General features: G+C 44.8%; 1 protein-coding gene across 3 annotated transcripts in view; it reads left to right on the top strand.

Annotated features, from left to right (window-relative positions):
* DISC1 (DISC1 scaffold protein) overlaps nt 1-19,388 on the top strand; it is a 348,316-nt gene that overhangs the window by 128,567 nt on the left and 200,361 nt on the right. For 2 of the 3 annotated variants that reach the window (XR_010839017.1, XM_059052842.2), the window contains exons 7-8: nt 12,627-12,681; nt 17,762-17,864. The exons of the other annotated variant lie outside the window; for it this stretch is intronic. Coding sequence is in view for 1 of the 2 variants with exons in the window: in XM_059052842.2 (XP_058908825.2) it covers nt 12,627-12,681; nt 17,762-17,864 (158 nt within the window). In the remaining variant the exon portion in view is untranslated. The remainder of the gene's footprint in view (nt 1-12,626; nt 12,682-17,761; nt 17,865-19,388) is intronic. 3 annotated transcript variants of the gene reach the window in all.

The following is a 19,388-nucleotide window of genomic DNA, read 5'->3' as shown; positions in this document are numbered from 1 at the left end:
CCAATTTGGATTGGGTTGTTTGTTTTTTTGATATTGAGCTGCATGAGCTGGTTGTATATTTTAGAGATTAATCCTTTGTCTGTTGCTTCATTTGCAAATATTTTCTCCAATTCTGAGGGTTGTCTTTTCGTCTTGTTTATGGTTTCCTTTGCTGTGCAAAAGCTTTTAAGTTTCCTTAGGTCCCATTTGTTTATTTTTGTTTTTATTTCCATTTCTCTAGGAGGTGGGTCAAAAGGATCTTGCTGTGACTTATGTCATAGAGTGTTCTGCCTATGTTTTCCTCTAAGAGTTTTATAGTATCTGGCTTTACCTTTAGGTCTTTAATCCATTTTGAGTTTATTTTTGTGTATGGTGTTAGGGAGTGTTCTCATTTCATTCTTTTACATGTAGCTATCCAGTTTTCCCAGCACTATTTATTGAAGAGGCTGTCTTTTCTCCATTGTATATTCTTGCCTCCTTTATCAAAGATAAGGTGACCATATGTGCGTGGGTTTATCTCTGGGCTTTCTATGCTGTTCCATTGATCTATATTTCTGTTTTTGTGCCAGTACCATACTGTCTTGATTACTGTAGCTTTGTAGTATAGTCTGAAGTCAGGGAGCCTGATTCCTCCAGCTCTGTTTTTGTTTCTCAAGATTGCTTTGACTATTTGGGGTCTTTTGTGTTTCCATACAAATTGTGGAATTTTTTGTTCTAGTTCTGTGAAAAATGCCATTGGTAGTTTGATAGGGATTATATTGAATCTGTACATTGCTTTGGGTAGTATAGTCATTTTCACAGTGCTGATTCTTCCAACATGGTATATCTCTCCATCTGTTTGTATCATCATTTATTCTATTTTATTTTATTTTTTTTGCGGTACGCGGGCATCTCACTGCTGTGGCCTCTCCTGTTGTGGAGCACAGGCTCCGGAGGCACAGGCTCAGCGGCCATGGCTCACGGGCCCAGCCGCTCCGTGGTATTTGGGATCTTCCCGGACCGAGGCATGAACCCACGTCCCCTGCATCTGCAGGTGGACTCTCAACCACTGCGCCACCAGGGAAGTCCCGTTTGTATCATCTTTAATTTCTTTCATCAGTATCTTATAGTTTTCTGCGAACAAGTCTTTTGTCTCCTCAGGTAGGTTTATTCCTAGGTATTTTATACTTTTTGTTGCAGTGGTAAATGGGAGTGTTTCCTTAATTTCTCTTTCAGATTTTTCATCATTAGTGTATAGGAATGCAAGAGACTTCTGTGCATTAATTTTGTGTCCTTTTGCAGTATATTTTGCGGAGGAGGCTACCATGGGTCCACATTCACACAGCAGTAGTGTCCTGACGTCTTTGACCACTTTTGGAAATGGGGCAGGGAAGAAAATGTTAACACGGATGGCCTGGGAGAGAGCAGGGCTTGGAGCCAAGTGCCCATGCAAGCAATGGAAAGGCAATGGAAAGGTGTGCAGCTGGGCAGAGCATGGGTCATGGGTCCAAGCAAAAGACAACACTGCCAATCCAGGCCAGTGAGTTCTCTCTATGCCCACAGATCACCTGGTGGCCCCTGCTAGGGATCGGAGCAAACGAGTCTCTAAACACGGGCAACCCCGGGAGACCACCAGGCAACTGGCTCGGGTCAGAGAGGTGGGTAGCAGTTCCAAAGACAGTAGAGCAGAAGAGGAACTGCCAGAGGAGAGGACCAGCCAGCGCCAGAGGAACAGGAAGTCTTGCTTATAAATGAAGGTGTGAACTAGGTGATGCTGGAGGTCCCTTCCGCATTTATCAATAGAACACTTTGCACTTTCGGATTTTGCGAAATAGGTTAAAATAAACTGCTTTAAAAAGCCCAATAATTCTGTTCCTCCTAGCCCCCAAGTAAGTTCCCCTGCAACCTTCCCTGGGCAGCCCATGACCATCGCCACTGCTCAAAATTGGGAACTCACCATTGTGTCCTCCCATTTTCTTTGGAAAGTCATTGTCACAGGCAATGGGAAATATTAATCAAGGTACAACTTGGAAAAGATGGAAAGGGTTGGAAAAGAAGGAAGAGATTTGAAACTACCACCTATCTGGGCGGGTCCAGATGCCACTCACCCCGAAAAACAGGACCCTGACTTTTGTTTTTGGTTGGGTGTATTTGAGGAATTCAAGGAAGGAGTCTCATCTTAGTTACAGATTCTTTATTTTGTGCTGGAGTAAATTTATTAAGATTTAAAACAAACGTAGAACAAAGGAGGGTGAAAAATGGCTATATATTTTTAAATATTGCATTTTAATCTTTTACGAATTCCCTGTGCTTTATTTTCTTCAAGGAATTTACAACATTTATTATTATTATTATTTAGGTAGTTCATTTGGGAAGCTTGTAATATGTAGACTCATCCACTCCTCTTTTATATCTTAGCTATCTGATAAATTATTTTCAACTGGAGCCTCATGGATTCTCAAAGATTGAAATGACTGTAGCTGGTTCTCCTAGTGCTGTGACTCTGGGTTAGCTCTCGGCCTACGTGAATGCATGCGGCCTATTTTGAGAGCTTTTCTTCTGGTCAATTTCAATTTTTATTTTTCATTATTGTCAACTTAAGAACTGTCCTGCGCTTAATTCCTGTGTAGTTTGGGTGTCTTCTACAATCCCCTATTCCCTTTTCACCAAATTTTTTTATTCCTGACATATCCCAAGAGTGTTTTCCTGTCTGCAGGTCATATGTTTTTAGTCCCTGCTTTAACTTTTCAGATGTTAAAGGAATACACCAAACTAAACTGTGTTTCAGACCTTGAGCTGGAGGTTTTAAGCTCTTCCAGCAGACGTAATTCATTTTTGCTCAGAGAGACCCTTTCCCAGTGACCATAGTGAATGCCTGCTCATTGCTGGCTGGGACTTCAGTCAGTCATTAGCACATCTTTTCCAAGCTGCTAAAGGGCTGATTGATCTGCCCTGTGCTGCTGGGCAGGACCCCAACCAAAACCTCTTGGTTTCCTTTAGGTCCGTGCAGGGGGCCTTTTGGGCAAATTTCCTCAGCTTCCTCTTTGAGCTGTACTGATATTGGTGTTTGATTCCTTATTCAGTTACTTGTTTAGTCAACTGGATTTTTTTTCTTGCTGTTTATTTATTTTGTTCATCAGCAGTCTATTTTTGCAGACTTTGTCCAGTAAAATGTGTAAATCTTTAGCTTACCCACTGAAACTCAAATTGAAAATGAAATTTATAGTATTGCCCCGTTTCAGGAATCCGCCTGATGTTTTGCTTTGTAAGCGGATTTTGAAAGAGCCTAAGAGAAACGTAAGGTTTAAACTGTGTCTGCAGCTTTATGTAAATATGCTTGTCCTTAGCACATAATTAAAGATGACTCAGAAAATCACAATGGACACAAAGCAGAAAGTAAAACCTTTTGGGTAAACTTCAGAATTATGGAAAGTATACATGTTTAGAAATGTAGAAGAAACAACATACATTAAAAAAATTAGGATTAAATGGAAATGCAAGCATTTCTTTTAAAAACCCTGGGAAAGATGGGATATTAGTTATTAAGTAGCCAGAATTAGGGGGACAGTGATTGAAATGGAAATCTGATGTTGCCTTTGGATCCCTTAACAGAATAAACCCAGAGGCAGGATCGTATTCCCCTGGATCAAATTGTAGTGTTTGAAGGATTGAACTCAACAGGAGGTGCATGGAGAAAAGCTCTAGAGGCCCAAGAATTGAAATCTTTTTGAACGTTTAAATACATTTGGGTTATGACAGTAGTTGAAAATCTGGCACCATCTTGGTTACCAGTCTTCAGAAAATAAGAGGCCAGTATTTTATTTTCGGATTGTATGTAAAAAGTTATCTTTAAACAACTTGGGAGGAAGGAGTAGAAAGGAGAGTAGTTACGATCTAAACATAAGGCTGTTCTCTATTTTTGACTCCTGTTATTTTTATTTATTGGATAGCTAAAAGCTATTTCAGACAAATGTCTGGAAGTCAAAATGTTTTTGGCCTATGCATTTTAGTTTCAGTTTGGAATAAAATGGTTTGAGAGGAGGTGAGAAAGAGCTGGTTGAATTAACACTTGGAATATTTGGATAAGCCAAATACCAGATTCATCAGTTCAGAATAAAGCTGTGATTCTTGATGGAACTGGACTTAGATGCAAGCTGTGACTCTGTAAAGTCGGGCAGAGTTTCTCAGTGGAGATGGGAATTGACAAGAGATGGCCTGGGACCAGCGTGTGTGTGTGCGCGCGCGTGTGTGTGTACGCGTGTGTGTGCACGCGTGCACATGCCTGTGTGCACTATTTTATTCCTCTCAGCTAATTTGGGAAATTCTGCAAATTCAGTAAATTCAGTATTCGGGCTCTTTCCTCTGCTGTATCTTCACATCACACCTTGACCCCAGGAAGTCTTTTTTAAGAAATTGGAAATCCTTGCGTTTAATCTCTCTCTGTCAGCTATCCCTTCTAGGAGTGCTTATATGAGCTACATAGATGTATTTTATTAAAGAGTTTATGACCTAATCACATGTGACATCTCAGTGTCGGTTTGCTGAGTCAGTTGGAGAATTTGGACTTTACCACAAAGACTCAAAAGCAGCGGAGTGAAGTATCCTCGTTAAAGTTGAGACCCAGGATCCCTGAAATTCGTAGAAATATTCTGTAAGGATATGAGTCACTAATGTGATCCAGATTCAGAGGAAGACTCAAAAGGCTGAAAGTCCAAGTCTTTCTCTGGCCAATTTTGCTTTGGTTCTTTCATTTAATCTCCCCAGCTTGGGCCAGAGAGGAAAACATCCAATATATTAGTTAAAAATTCATGGGCTGATTTTTGTCAGATTACTCAGAAATATTTATTCGTCTAATATAGGTATGGCTATTTGTAGAAATGATTTATTAAAAAATGTTTCTATACTTCATTCCGCCCAAGGTCCCCAAAACATGAGCTAACTGTTTGACGAGCATGAACCAGTCTGTCCTGTGTGTGGCTCCCATCCCCCGTACTGAACTGCACAGAGATTCCGTGCTGTACCCAGGCTGACAAAGATGGCCCACAGAGGGTGCCAGCCCTTGGTAGAAATCTCTCTCCACTGCATGCAGTCTTTCCCGAGAGTAAAGGTCCCGGACGGCCAGCTTGATAGCATTTACAGCCACAGAGAATGGCTTGCCTCTGATGACTACATGTGTCCCATCGTGCCTTTAGGAGATCATCTGAAGCTTGGAGGAGTTCTTGGCATTTTTGTTGTCTCTGCCCCATCTGTGTCCCACTGGTGACATGTGACATTATCAGCTGTGAGGAGAGAAGGGTCGCAGGAAGGAAGAAGCCAAGCAGATAAAATCCTGCATTTCCTAGAGCTGTTTTTGCTGTCACTTTCTTAACCACTTGCCCCTGACAGAAGGTTAGAGGCCTGAGCAATAATTGGCAATGCTGTTAATGTCAAGGATTCCTGTAGATACGTGTGTGTATTTTAATTTGAGACCCAAGTAGCGCGTATGCCAGGGCAGCTGTCATTTTGCCCTTTATGCCATTTCTAGTCTGCTTCAGTAACAGTCTCTCATTCTTAAACTTATTTTTACTAAACAAGGCACAGGGGATGGAACGGGGGATGAGGACAGGGGACAGGGAGAAGACTGGAAATGAAACTGGCATCCCTCCTCCTTTAGCTTTCTGCTAAAATGGGACTTCAGCACACGGCCAGGTGTACCCAGGCAGGAAGACGGATGGGCCACAGCCGGCAGACAGCAGACTTTCTGCACAGTTCTGTTCTGAGGGCTGAAACAATCGTGTCTTGCTTAGTAAAAATGACAGTAAAAATGGCCTATATTTCTGCCTCTGTCACTAACGTTGTCTGGCATTTTACATGACCCGTGTGTTTTTTAGATTCTCCAGATGTCTACAAACAACATAACATTAGCAAAAGAATCTTGAATGGTAGAACAGTGAAGGACTATTGGATGGTAGGACTGGGACGTTCTCAGAAATAACCTGCCCCAACTTCCTCGCTTTGCAGGTGAGGAAGTTCTCTAGAAAGTGAGCGGGGTGGCAGTGGAATTCTCTGTGTGCCATTAATATTCTTTTGCATCAAAAAGGTTGGACAAGAGTAGCAATAGAGTTTGTCCTCCAAAGACTTGTCTTTGGGGTGCGCGTGTGCTTGGCGTCCTGGCTGTGGGTTTAATGCTGATGGCCGAGGCTGGTGCCGAGGGCAGGGGTGGCTGGCTTCCGGGGGTGGGAACAAGCATAACAAATGGAGGAAGAACACGTGGGCGGTTTCTCTAGGACGGGAACACAGAGGAGCCCTCCAGGCCCCCTGCCATCGCGGCCCAGAGTGGTGGGACTGCTGACTTGTCTTCCCATCCTAGGGTCTGTCCTGCACCGTGATGGGACGCCTGGCCTGCATGTCCAGGAACCGTCCACACCTTCCAGGTAGCCAGTGCTTGAGCACTGCAGTGTGGTCCACCCTTGGGAGCAAGGCCTTGAGAAGAGGCCCTGGTAGGAAGCAGGCTCACAGCTCTTTGGGAAGGCACTTCTGGTCTTGGCTGCCTGGACCAGCTCTGGGTGGGTATGTACCTTTGACCCTGGGGATGCTTCACTCCAGGATTAAGGAGGATCAGGCAGAGGCCTCTGTTGCCTGGATCTATGAGGGGTGTTGAAAGTATTACTGTGAGAGAGTACGGATTCAAGTTTCTTATAAGCCTCTGAGTTATGCTTCCCTAAGTGACAGCATCTGGAGAAACAGGGAGTAAAGAGTTAGTCACTCTTAGACCAGTAAATGGGATTCTGTAACCAAATAGATACCCAATGCAGCTACAGGCTTTTGAGGAAGATTAGCAAGGTGCTCTAAGCACAGTCACTCTGAATTTTGTAGAGTGACCTTCTGGTCTCAGCTGTTTATCAGCAGTGAGGGCTCACTTAGCATTGGCTGGAGGTGGGCTCCACGCTGAGACCTCCGGGTGCCTTCTGCACAGCCATGGACCTTACTTCCAGCCTCTGGCTCTCCACGTGTCTCCCTTCCCTTGCCAGTCTGTATTAATTTGTTAGCGCTGCCATAACAAAGTACTGCAGATGGGTGGCTTAAACACAGGCGTTTATTGTGGTTAGATGTCCAAGATCAAGGTGACGGTGGGCGAGGGCTTGGAGTGAAGGATCTGTCCCAAGTCTCTCCTTGGCTTGTAGATGACCATCTTCTCCTTGTGTCTTTTCACACTGTCTTTCCTCCACGTGTGCTTCTGAATCCAAATTTCTCCACCAGTCGTACGGGCGTGGGACCCACCCTAGCAACTCATCTCCACTAGTTACATTTGCAGTGACCCTGTTTCCAAGTAAGGTGACATCCTGAGATATGGGGGGTTAGAACTTTAACATAATTCAACCCGTACATAGTCTATGAAAAGAAACCATCCAAAACAGATAAGTCAAAGAGGGCAGGACTTCTAGGAGATGGGATTTAGATGCACTTAAGTAGTCAGCCTTGGCTCCCAGAGGGGTTAGACTGGAAGGTAGGAGGGAGTTGGTCTGGTGTGTGTCTAGGTGGGGGGCGGTAGAGCATCCAGGCAGAGGGGTCTGCGCCAGCCAAGGTGAATTTGAGGCGCGTCAGGAGGCCTCCGTGGCCCGCAGAGCAAGCAAAGGAGGTTGTCGTAGGAGACGAGGTCAGAGAGGTGATGGGAGATGGGCCGTGTTGGTCCTCGTTGGATGTGGCTTTATGTGGGTGCATTAGAGAAGGGATTTGCACTGCGGTGCTTGAGAAGTCTCGCTCTGGCTACAGGCTTAAGAATAAACTGTAGAGGGGTGAGGGCAAAAGCAGGGGACCAGTTCAGAGGCCACTGCAGCATTTCAGGGGAGGGTGTCCATGGCTTGGGCCAGCGTGGTAGCAGCAGAGGTGCTCCTCTGGTTGGACTGTTCTTCCTAAGAACTGTTTCTCACCCTGAGTCATTGAACCCAAATTGTCTGGCTGATATTCTTCCCTATAAATGTCTCGTTCTGGCCCTTGGCCAAGTCTTGGCTTGTACTATTTTTTTTTTTTTTTTTTTTTGAGGTACGCGGGCCTCTCATTGCTGTGGCCTCTCCTGCCGCGGAGCACAGGCTCCGGATGCACAGGCTCAGCGGCCATGGCTCACGGCCCCAGCCGCTCCGCGGCACGTGGGATCCTCCTGGACCGGGGCACGAACCCGCATCCCCTGCATCGGCAGGCGGACTCTCAACCACTGCGCCACCAGGGAAGCCCTTGGCTTGTACTATTTAGATTAGTTACTATGACTGACTTCAATTCCACTTCCCTTCTAATTATTGCTGGAAAGCAATCCCTCCACATATCGAATGTTTTATTATTGATATTTTTGACATCCGTGGTAGTGTTTTTCTTGTGATATTGCAGGAGGATTTATGGGAGCCCCTCTGCACACCTAACCTGAAGCTAAGACATTTGTGAGCTTCTGTACTAACCTAGTGGCCCCATAATCATTTTTTAAAAACTCAAAGACATTCTCACATACAACTTTCCTATAGCCACCTGTGTAGTCTTTAGCGCCTACACTACAAGACAAGAATATTTACACTCTATGGTTGGAGGGGCTCTCAGTCTCCCAGTCAGGTGGGTTGAAAATGAAACTATCTATTAGTCTGAAGCAAACAGAAGAGCCATCTTGTCTCATGTCGTCTGGTGGCTGCCATGCAGTGGAGACTTTTTTTCTTTGGAACCTGGAGCACCAGTGCGTAGAATCTTAATAACACATGTGATTAACCATACTATTAAAAATGGAAAATCCCACATGTATTAGTTTGCTAGGGCGCCATGACGAAGTACCACAGACTGTGAAGCTTAAACACAGTTCTGGAGGCTGCAAGTCCAAGATCAAAGTGTGGGCAGCGTTGGTTCCTTCCGAGGCCACGAGGCCACAAGGGAAAGATCGGCTCCAGGCGTCTCTCTTTGTCTTGTAAATGACCGTCTTCTCCACGTGTCTCTATGTGTGAGGCTGGGAAAGCCTATTTATAAGATACTATTATTCTTATTATTTTAAATTAATTGATTTTTTTATTGAAGTGTAGCTGATTTACAATGTTGTGTTAGTTTCAAGTGTACAGCAAAGTGATTATCAGTACATTCTGTTTCAAACTCTTTTCCCATATATGTTATTACAAGATATTGAGTAGAGTTCCCTGTGCTATACAGTAGGTTCTCATTGTTTATCTATTTTATATATAGTCGTGTTTATGTGTTAATCCCAAATTGCTAATTTATCCCTCTCCCCCAACTTTCCCCTTTGGTAACCATAAGTTTGTTTCCTAAGTCTGTGAGTGTGTTTCTATTTTGTAAATAAGGTCCTTTGTATCTTTTTTTTTTTTTTTTTATATTCCACATTAAAAAAATACTATTAAATATAGGATCAATTTTGTGGAAAACCGTTTATTGAAAAGGTATTAGTTGAACGAACTCCCATGAGCCTGGCAAAGGCTGAGCATTTCTGCCCAGGTTTGGAGACCTTACAGCACCAGCATGGAGTGGTGCTGCCACTAGAATCAATGGGGGCCCATCTCGGGTATCCTTTGCCCATCTGTCCCCAGCAGTTCCAGGGTCTTGGTCAGCTCCCCGCTCTAGATGTTAGCCTGCCCTTCAGACCTGCCTCCCTTCAAAAGACCCAATCTCCATGCGGTCAGTGTCTAGAATTCTCCAGGCGGGACCCCACTGTTCCCATGGAGCACGCTGATTTTCGTCATATTGCGACTCCTGGATTCAGAAAAATCTGCTGCCACGCATGCCCTGCTGTTAGTCATCCGGGCTGACCTCAGCTTCCCCGGGACACCCTCCTCTGCTGAATGTAGGTCTAAAGAGGGGGGTGACTTTGCTTAGAATGTACCTGCGCCAGTTTCAGGGCATTTGCAAATGAAATGAGCTTTGCCTGTGCTCAGAAAGCACAGATTGGTGGAGGTGATAACATGTGAAACCAGTTCTTAGAGTTGAAGAAATCGACAGCTGCCTAGCTCTGATACCTTGCAACCCCTGCATAGGAGCTTTTCCTGACACCCCCCAAGACCCCAGAAAACCTGACCTTCCCCTTTTGCAGCTCACAGGTTAACTAAGTGACCACTTCCCTTCTAGGACTTGTAACTCTTTTTTTGGAAGGGGGGGCTCCCATCTAGCAGCATGGAGGAGTTGAGGGCAAGAACCTTGTCTTCATGCTCCAGGTTTCTAACTTACAAGGTGCCCTATAGATAAGGGGAGGGTTAATGCGTTTGTGAAGGAATGAACGCGTGCTACAAATAGAACTACCATATGACCCAGCAATCCCACTACTGGGCATATACCCTGAGAAAACCATAATTCAAAAAGAGTCATGTACCAAAATGTTTATTGCAGCTCTATTTACGATAGCCAGGACATGGAAGCAACCTAAGTGTCCATCAACAGATGAATGGATAAGGAAGATGTGGCACATATATACAATGGAATATTACTCAGCCATAAAAAGAAATGAAACTGAGTTATTTGTAATGAGGTGGATAGACCTGGAATCTGTCATACAGAGTGAAGTAAGTCAGAAGGACAAAAACAAATACCGTATGCTAACACATATATATGGAATCTAAAAAAAAAAAAAAAAAAAAATGTCATGAAGAGATTAGTGGTAGGATGGGAATAAAACACAGACCTACTAGAGCATGGACTTGGGGATATGGGGAGGGGGAAGGGTAAGCTGTGACGATGTGAGAGAGTGGCAGGGACATATACACACTACCAAATGTAAATTAGATAGCTAGTGGGAAGCTACAGCATAGCACAGGGAGTTCACCTCTTATTTAGTGACCACCTAGAGGGGTGGGATAGGGAGGGTGGGAGGGAGGGTGACAAAAGAGGGAAGAGTTATGGGAACATATGTATATGTATAACTGATTCACTTTGTTGTAAAAGAGAAAATAACACACTATTGTAAAACAGTTATACTCAAATAAAGATGTTTAAAAAAAAAATAAAATAAAATAAAAAAATAAAAAAACAACAACAACAAAAAAAAACAGAGCTCTAGATCAGATGCGCTCAGTGCTTTTCCTTTCCTTGCTGACTTCTGGCACTCCGTGTAGCCCTTAGACCTCACAAATTTTGCTGAAGGTGCCTGCCTGGTTTGTCGCCCTCAGTGTTTCTTCCTCTGAGTCCCTTCTCACATTGTTGCTCAGAACAGCATTGCCATTAATTTTGTCTTAATTATTGACACATGAACTAGTCTTCGTGTGTGCCTGGGAAAGGTGATTTATAAGATACTATTATTATAATTTTGAAATTAATTTACTTTTTAAATTGAAGTATAGTTGACTTACAGTGTGTTTGTTTCAGGTGTACAGCATTTAGCTGATCAAGATGCCATTACTTTCCCAGAACAAACCCCCATTTCTTTCCTATTGCTCTCCTCCTCAGAAATGGTATGGTTTCCCATTGGCTGTGGGCTAAAGCTCAGAACTCCTTAGCCTGGCATTCAGTACTGACTATGGATAGTCCTTTATATTCCTTTAAAGATTATTTTAGTTGTAAATATCCCAAACACTTTGAAAAAATATGACAGATACTCCTTTACCTACCATGGAGATTAAACAAATACTAGCATTTTCCCCACTTATTTTCCTAAATAAATAAACAAACAAACAGCACAGATGCAGGTAGACCTCCTGTTCCTATCCCTGCCCCCATCACTCCCCTTTTTACCTTTATCTCTCACAATTCACCCTTATGAACCACTGGCCAGTTGGATTCACCTTCGTGAAATTTCACTCTCCCTCCTTTACCTTTGCGGCCCAGTTCACTTTCCACCTCTTCCAGGGAGCTTTCCCATCAATCCCCTAGTTTTCTAAATCGCTACACAAGTTATTGCCCTATTGCTCCCTTGGGGACAATATGCCACCTGTGACAGTTCTAATGTAGCAGTTTGATTCTAGTATTGGGTTTCTCTTCCCCTTATCGTAACTTTTCCATCCAGCTTATGTTATAGATGATTGCATATACTTCTTCTCCTTTAGATAACGACGTTGGGAATAAAGTCTGAGTGTTCGCTTCATTCATTCATTTGTTCATTCGTTCATTCTGCAGATATTGACTGAGGGCCCATCTATAAGCTCCAGGAATTATTTTAAGCACTGAGGATACAGGAGCGGACACAAGAGGATGTGGGCAGTTGCTGCAATTGTGGAGCTTTTATTCCAAAGGGGGAAGAGAGAAATTACATGAGTAAATAAATATGTTAAAATGCATAGTGCTAAGGAGAAAAAAGAAGCAGGGAAAAGCTCGGAACATATTGGTTGACTTGCACAGTAAACCCAAATAGATAATACTGGATTACCTGCCTGTGAAACAGTACCCTGTGTAGACCATCCTTCTTGGGAGGTAGTTGTAGGAATGTAATTTAATCCTTTGCTGCCAGGAGCACATCTGGGTTGTTCATTCTGTCAGTAGAAGTGCACTATAGAAACGAGAACAGATTTTAATACCAGCCTAAGTAGAGCATAATTAGGGAGGGAAAAATCTGCTTCTTAGTAACATATTAATTATAGTCAAATGGAACCAATTTGGCATTGTCTTTGCTACTGTTCTCTTCAGCCATTAGGCTGATGCAGGGTTCACTGTTTCGCAGTGTTCCTACATGTGCTGGGACTGAACTGTTACCAAGAAGACCAATGTCCTCTTTCTAATTCTTCTAGCCTCCAGGAAAGGATAAAATCCCTCAACTTGTCACTTAAAGAGATCACTGCTAAGGTAAGTACCTTTCTATGCCCACTTTATTTATTTATTTTTTTCAGTACGCGGGCCACTCACTGCTGTGGCCTCTCCCGCTGCGGAGCACAGGCTCCGGACGCGCAGGCTCAGCGGCCACGGCTCACGGGCCCAACTGCTCCGCGGCACGTGGGATCTTCCCGGACCGGGGCATGAACCCGTGTCCCCTGCATCGGCAGGCGGACTCTCAACCACTGCGCCACCAGGGAAGCCCTATGCCCACTTTCTAAAGAAAAGTCTCTGAAGTTTTCTTTTGACTTAATTTCATGTCACAGAACACCTGGGCTCTGGACAAAATACAGACTTGGCAAAGCCATTCTACAGGCCAAGCGATGAGCCAGCCAAAAGAGCCAGGGCCGGGGGCTGCTCCCATGGTGGAGGGCCTGACTATGGTCCCTAGGGACTGACTGCTTTGGCCTTTGCTTCAGAAGGAGCTGCAGCGTTGGGGAAGGGAAAATGATTGCTGCTGTGCAGTCGAATGCCTTTGCTGTGCAGTCGAATGCCTTTGCTTGAAAGGCTTCCAGGATGGGAGTGAACTGAGAAGTTAATTACATTTCCTTCGGGAAGGGCAGGGTTCAGGTTTTTCACAAACAGACGGGAAGTGGTATAGTAGATGATTATCTTTTGTTTTTCAAAGTTAAATCAGCTTCAAAATCATTTTGCCTATTTTATCTGTTATCTATACTTCATGTCAGACCTTTGGTTTGTGTAGCGATAGAGGCCTCCGTCTCTCACATAGTCAATTCACTTAAATAGTCTGTGTCTGGTTAGTTAGGATAACCACAGTTTGCAGAACAAAACCCTTCCTTGCAGAGATACTTATACCCCACCGACTTACTGCCAAACTGTGAAGTAGGATCAATTACCCTGTGACTTATTAGTAGAGGTGAGGCTGAGAACTAGGTCTTAATCATTAATGATTTGTGTTAGGTTTGGGAACCAGGGTGGTTATAAGATAGTTGAAATGTGAAAAGAACAGGTTTCTGAGCAGAGAGCAAAGCAGACAAGAGTCTGCTGGCCTGGAAGGAAGCTTTTCTTGTTCTCGGTTCCCCGGGGAAGAGAGCAGGAAGAGCTGCTGGGGCTCGGAAACCCTAGCTGAGCCGAGATGGGGGATGTGTTGTTGGCAAAAATGTCCACAGTGGCTCTGGTCCTTTCCCTAGTGTTTGTGTCTAATTCGGTTCTGAAAAAAACATTAAATGATTTTGCTGAAAATCACACAGCAGCAGTTTGATGGGCAGTTCTGTCCTGCATGGAAGGAGAGCTTCCTGTGAGGACTGTCTTGCCGGTTAGTTAGACAGCGTTGGGCCCTGGAACCGCGGGATGCTTGAAGCCCGCCCTGCCTTCCTGGAGAGCCAGAGAACCTCCCAGGGGTGCTTACCCAGAGAGGAAGGGCAGGACGAGACTCAAGGCCCGTGCGGGGAGCTGAATCCGCAGGCAGAACTCGGGAAAGGGCTTTATCTCAGGCTCCCAGGCTGAGCGCGGCTGAGACCTCGCCCCCTGCCCAGCTGCAGGTCAGCGACAACGGGCTTGGTTCACCAGTTTTGTTTTAACTTTTTCTTTTTTAAGTTTTTGGCTCTGTTGGGTCTTCGTTGCTGCGTGCGGTCCTTCTCTAGTTGCAGCGAGCGGGGGCCACTCTTCGTTGTGGTGTGGAGGCGTCTCGTTGCGGTGGTGGCTTCTCTTGTTGCACAGCACGGGCTCTAGGCACATGGGCTTCAGTAATTGTGGCATGCGGGCTCAGTAGTTGTGGCACGTGGGCTTAGTTGCTCTGCAGCATGTGGGATCTTCCCGGACCAGAGCTCGAACCCATGTCCCCTGTGTTGGCAGGCGGATTCTTAACCTCTGTGTCACCAGGGAAGCCCCACCAGTTTTATTATACGAGACAGGAGTGGATGCTGGAGAGCAGACCTGAATTTCTGCCTTGTAAGTGACAGTGATGTCGCCCACTGGCATTCGTGCCCTATATGCCACTGTGACCTCCAGGTGGAGCCAGTGGGGAGGTGAGGCGAGACCAAAGCTTCCTGGATGGGGGAGGTGGTGGAGGTATCCTCCTGAATTTCCTGCTGTAAATTGTGCTGTTTATCAGGTGTGTCCTAATTTCTGTGTAGTATTTATATGTGGAAGGGCTCTTGGGTTTGGGTTTATTAAGCATCAGACCCTACTGTGTGTGTAACACAAATGAGTCTATATCCCAGCAGTGAGGATGCAGGTGTGCATAATGTGTAACACAGATGGTGTTTATCTGTGTGTGCTTTCTATGACACTTTATGTTGTGCACACACACACGTACACATATGCACACGACCTTGGGACTTGTTGATCATCTCCAGCTACTGTGCTTTGATCAAATGCCAAAAGTGGTTGGTTTTGTTTGCATTTGCATCCTTTCTGTAAAACGTTTACAAAAACTTACAATTCCCTGCTTTTCCATAAAATTAAGGAATTCATGCCTAAGATTTTAAAGTGTAAACGTAAAAGCTCCATGTGATAGTGAGTTCCTCAGGGTCCGATTTAATTTGGAATTAAAAAGGAGATGCCGATTTTCTGGGGCACGCGTGCACACGTGCGTGTGTGTATATAGGTGGGTGTGTACACGTGCACATACATGAATGTGTGTGTGTATGGGGGGGGCATATGTTAGTCTACAGAGAATTAGAACAAAACTACCCAGTCACATGCAGCAACTTTCTCTCCGCTCTGGACTGGTGACCTTGAGGTAAAAGTCGCAGTTTGGCCCAGTTTTCTTTCTTCTGTGAATTAGACACAGTAATCTGATATTCTTCCAAATCCTTCCTCAAAGAGAGCTGGCACCTGCCTTCCACTCATTACATTTTTTCAGCTCTTACGGGTTCCCCAAACCGAAGGTAATTAGGGGATAAATGAGATGGAAGAAAGCATTGGAAAGAAATGGGGTATCCGGAGGTTGGTAGATATTAGATTACATCTAGCAGTGCCTGAAAGAATGTACATTGCAATTTAATAAGAAGATTTAGAGGTGGTTTCATATTAACAGTGACAGCTTGCTCAACAAAAGAGAAACAGACCCAATTATGATTAAGAGAGACTGTGAGCTAAAACCAGAAATACTGGATGTACTTGGGTGAGGCACAGCAATTGTGGCCGGTGTTACGGAGTTGACAGAAATGTCCTGGGACTTCTGGTGACAGGCTTAGACCAATGGGAGGGGTCATGCCTGTCCTTGGCCTTGAGCCCGTGAGACTTGGTGCCGGGCGGGTGTCTGGAGCACGTTCCTTCAACTCCCTGTCCTGACACCCCGACAAACTTCAGGACTGTTGAGAGGGTGTCCCCAGATGAATTACTTTGGTTGATGGTTGCTCAGCTCTACTGGTACGAGCTTTGGGGAAGAGGCCTCCCCGTGGTCTCCTTTACACAGAAAGTAAGTTTTATAAAGAGATGTGGGAAAGTACAGCCGCTTAATGGAAAAGAACGTGTTGAAGGCCATGGGGGAAATGGTGTAACATTTTAGGCAGGATGGGTGAGGTCTGCGTTGATTCTAGAAACAATCTCCATTTCAGTCTGAGGTACACAAAGCATTTCAAGTTGATGGTATCTAGCAAGATCTGGACACTTCTGGGGAGATTACATTTTACATTTTCTCTGGGCTCTGTGAACCCACCTGGGTTAATTTTAGTGTCGGAATGGAATTTTAGGTTGTCAGCAAGAAAAGAGGGATGCTTCTAGGTAACATCCTTTGTGGGCTCCCCCCAAAATGTCTCCACATATGTGTTCATTGTTATTCAACTGTGCTCTGTGCTTTTGTTGCGCTGGAGGTTTTTTCTGGTAGCTCATTAACCTGAGTAGATACCAATTGAATATGAGGTTTCTGCTTCAAATAAAAGAAAAAAATTGTCATAGTTTAGCTTCGAACAAATACAAAATGACCCAAGACATCTGGAAGAAGAAACTGAGATTTAAGATTTTTGCTGTTTTTTTTTTAAAAAACAAGAAATATGTAGGAAGTGAAATGATAAAACCTGCAAACCCCCTTGAGATCTACTTGTCTCTTTTTTCAAATCTGACATCCCAGCAAGTATCTGCCCTCGAGTATTATTAGACAACGTCTACTAGGAACGCTCTGCCCTTGATTGTAACATCTGTGTACCATGATTTCCTGCCTACTACGTGCTAGACACAGAACAAAACCCCTGCTCCCCTAGCACGTATCCTACCCAGAAAGGCAATAAGAAAACAAGGGGAGAAAGACAGTGTGTCTATGGATAAACATCCAGCAGGGGACAGGTGCAAGGGGAGGGAGGGCCGAGGGGTTGTTTTTTTGTGGGTAACCAGCAAGGCCCAGGGCAGAGCCTTGAGGGCTGTGAGTGAACTGAGTCACCAGGGACAAGCTGAGCCACTCAGAAGGAAGGCGTAAAAAGGCAGAGGCCCTGGGAGGGAGTAGGCGGAGGGCTTGAGTTATTTTACTTTGTGGTTGTGCTCTGTTGTGTGAGTGCACCTCACTTTTGTGTTCAGGTGTGTGAGAGCTGTAGGATCTATGCTGGGAATATGCCAGTGCCTGCTTTATTTAGCCCTTCCTCCCTCCCTTCCCTTCTTCCATCCTTCCTTCCTTCCTTTATGCATTGCTTGCTTTTTAAGAACTCTCCTGCAGTTACTCTTTTTTTAAAAAAAATATATTTATTTATTTATGGCTGCGTTGGGTCTTTTTTGCTGCGCGTGGGCTTTCTCTAGTTGCGGTGAACAGGGGCTACTCTTCGTTGCGGTAGGCGGGCTTCTCGTTCCGTTGGCTTGCCTTGTGTGGAGCACGGGCTCTAGGCACGTGGGCTTCAGTAGTTGTGGCACACGGGCTCAGTAGTTGTGGTGCACGGGCTTCGTTGCTCCGTGGCATGTGGGATCTTCCCGGACCAGGGCTCGAACCCGTGTCCCCTGCATTGGCAGGCGGATTCTTAACCACTGCACCACCAGGGAGGTCCCCAGTTACTCTTTATCACCCCTTTTATTACTTAAAAACTCAGGGATCTGTCCGGCGCTCTGTTGCCCTCTGACTTTTACGTAAATACATGATGACTCATGGCTGCCTCTCTCCCTCTAGGTGTGTATGAGCGAAAGACTCTGCAGTGCCCTGAGGAAGGAAGTTAACGATATTGAAACCCGACTGCCGGCGTTGCTTGAAGCCAAAGTGCTTGCCATCTCAGGTACCTGGGGACAGCGGGACCATGGAGGCAGTTGGCGTGAGTGATGTCAACCACGGCATCTGTATCTTGTCTTGGATTAACATTCTACCTGTAACTGATGTCATACTCACCAGCTCAAAGCGTTTCTGGGGAGTTTCACGACAACCTGTGGGATAGATGAGCAGCGTGCTTTTCCCTCTAAGGGGTGGATAAGACTCTTAAAAATACACATGCACGCATCATATAAAATAGTTATTCATGTAGGTGCCGTAGTCTGGACTTGCAGTTCCTGTTTCTTTAAGAGTTTAGAGACTAGATACTCTGGATGCCAGACAATTCTAGCTGATGTTTCTACAGCTTTATGTGTATCTGGAGAAGCTCAATGGGGGTTAGCAGGTGTGATCAGCCCCTTCCTGTGTGGAAGGAGTAATAACAGGAGATAAACTGAGGTACTCAGAGTAACAATCTCATCATAGATGATAGATTTTTGGAGGGTACTCAGTGGATTATTCTCCTTCCTTAAGCTGGTAGTTACTAAGGGATATCTTTTCCCATTAATCGGTAGGCTGAAGACACAAGCCCCTGAACATAGGATCTTACTCCATCACCTGAACAGTGTTTTTGAACATTCCTCTGCATTTGTTATTTTATTTTATTTTCACATCAGCTCTATCAAGTAGGAGGGAGAGATCCTGCAGTGCTGAGGAGCAGAGGGGGAGATTGAGGCCCTGGGGTGTGTCCTCTGGTGAAGTTCACTCCATCAGCTAAGTGGTGACAGATTAGAGGCTAGAGTCCAGGTGTGACAGATGGATTCTTAGCCCAGTTATGTAATGACAGCCTCCAAGGATTCTGAGTTGTATAGGTTGAATGAATCCACAGCTCATCAGCTTCGGAAGAATCATAAAAATTTAATGAAAAGGTATAATAATTACATGTATGGGTTTTAAATGGCATTTTAAGAAGGAGTACAATAATCGGCAGCTTCTGCTTTTCAGATCATTAAACAACTAATGTTGGCAGCTAACGAGCAGTTTGGTGCCCGGCGCAGTCACGCGTCTTATTTACAACCTGCAGAACACACGCATGTGAATGTGGGACTTAGCTCTTAACAACTTCACGTGCCACGTACTTGGAATTACAGCCACGCTTGCTAAGAGGGAAAAAGAAGACTGAACACAGTCTTGCTTCTGAGTTAGGGTTTTTGCCTTTCGTAATCAATGTATCTTTCCCGGGAATACAGGTGGATTGTCTGTATTAAGCCCAAGGGAGGAGATGCATCATTCAAGCAGAAGGGGAACCCGCTCTCAAATGTGAATAATTTCCTGTTAGGATCCCAGGGAGAATTCTTAACGTGGTATCTTGCATACGGGGCCTGGGTTTTCTGTGTAATTCTTAGATCATCTGGGAAATTGGTGAGGCCTAATCGGATGAGGGAGTTAACTGGGGTGGGAACTCACCTCCCAACCCCCCTATTTCCTGGTCACTCTTTCTTTTTTTTAAAACATCTTTATTAGAGTATAATTGCTTTGCAATGATGTGTTAGTT

The sequence above is a fragment of the Kogia breviceps genome, chromosome 2, assembly GCF_026419965.1.
Source record: "Kogia breviceps isolate mKogBre1 chromosome 2, mKogBre1 haplotype 1, whole genome shotgun sequence".
Lineage (NCBI taxonomy): Eukaryota > Metazoa > Chordata > Mammalia > Artiodactyla > Physeteridae > Kogia > Kogia breviceps.
This window is presented reverse-complemented; position numbering and strand designations above follow the sequence as displayed.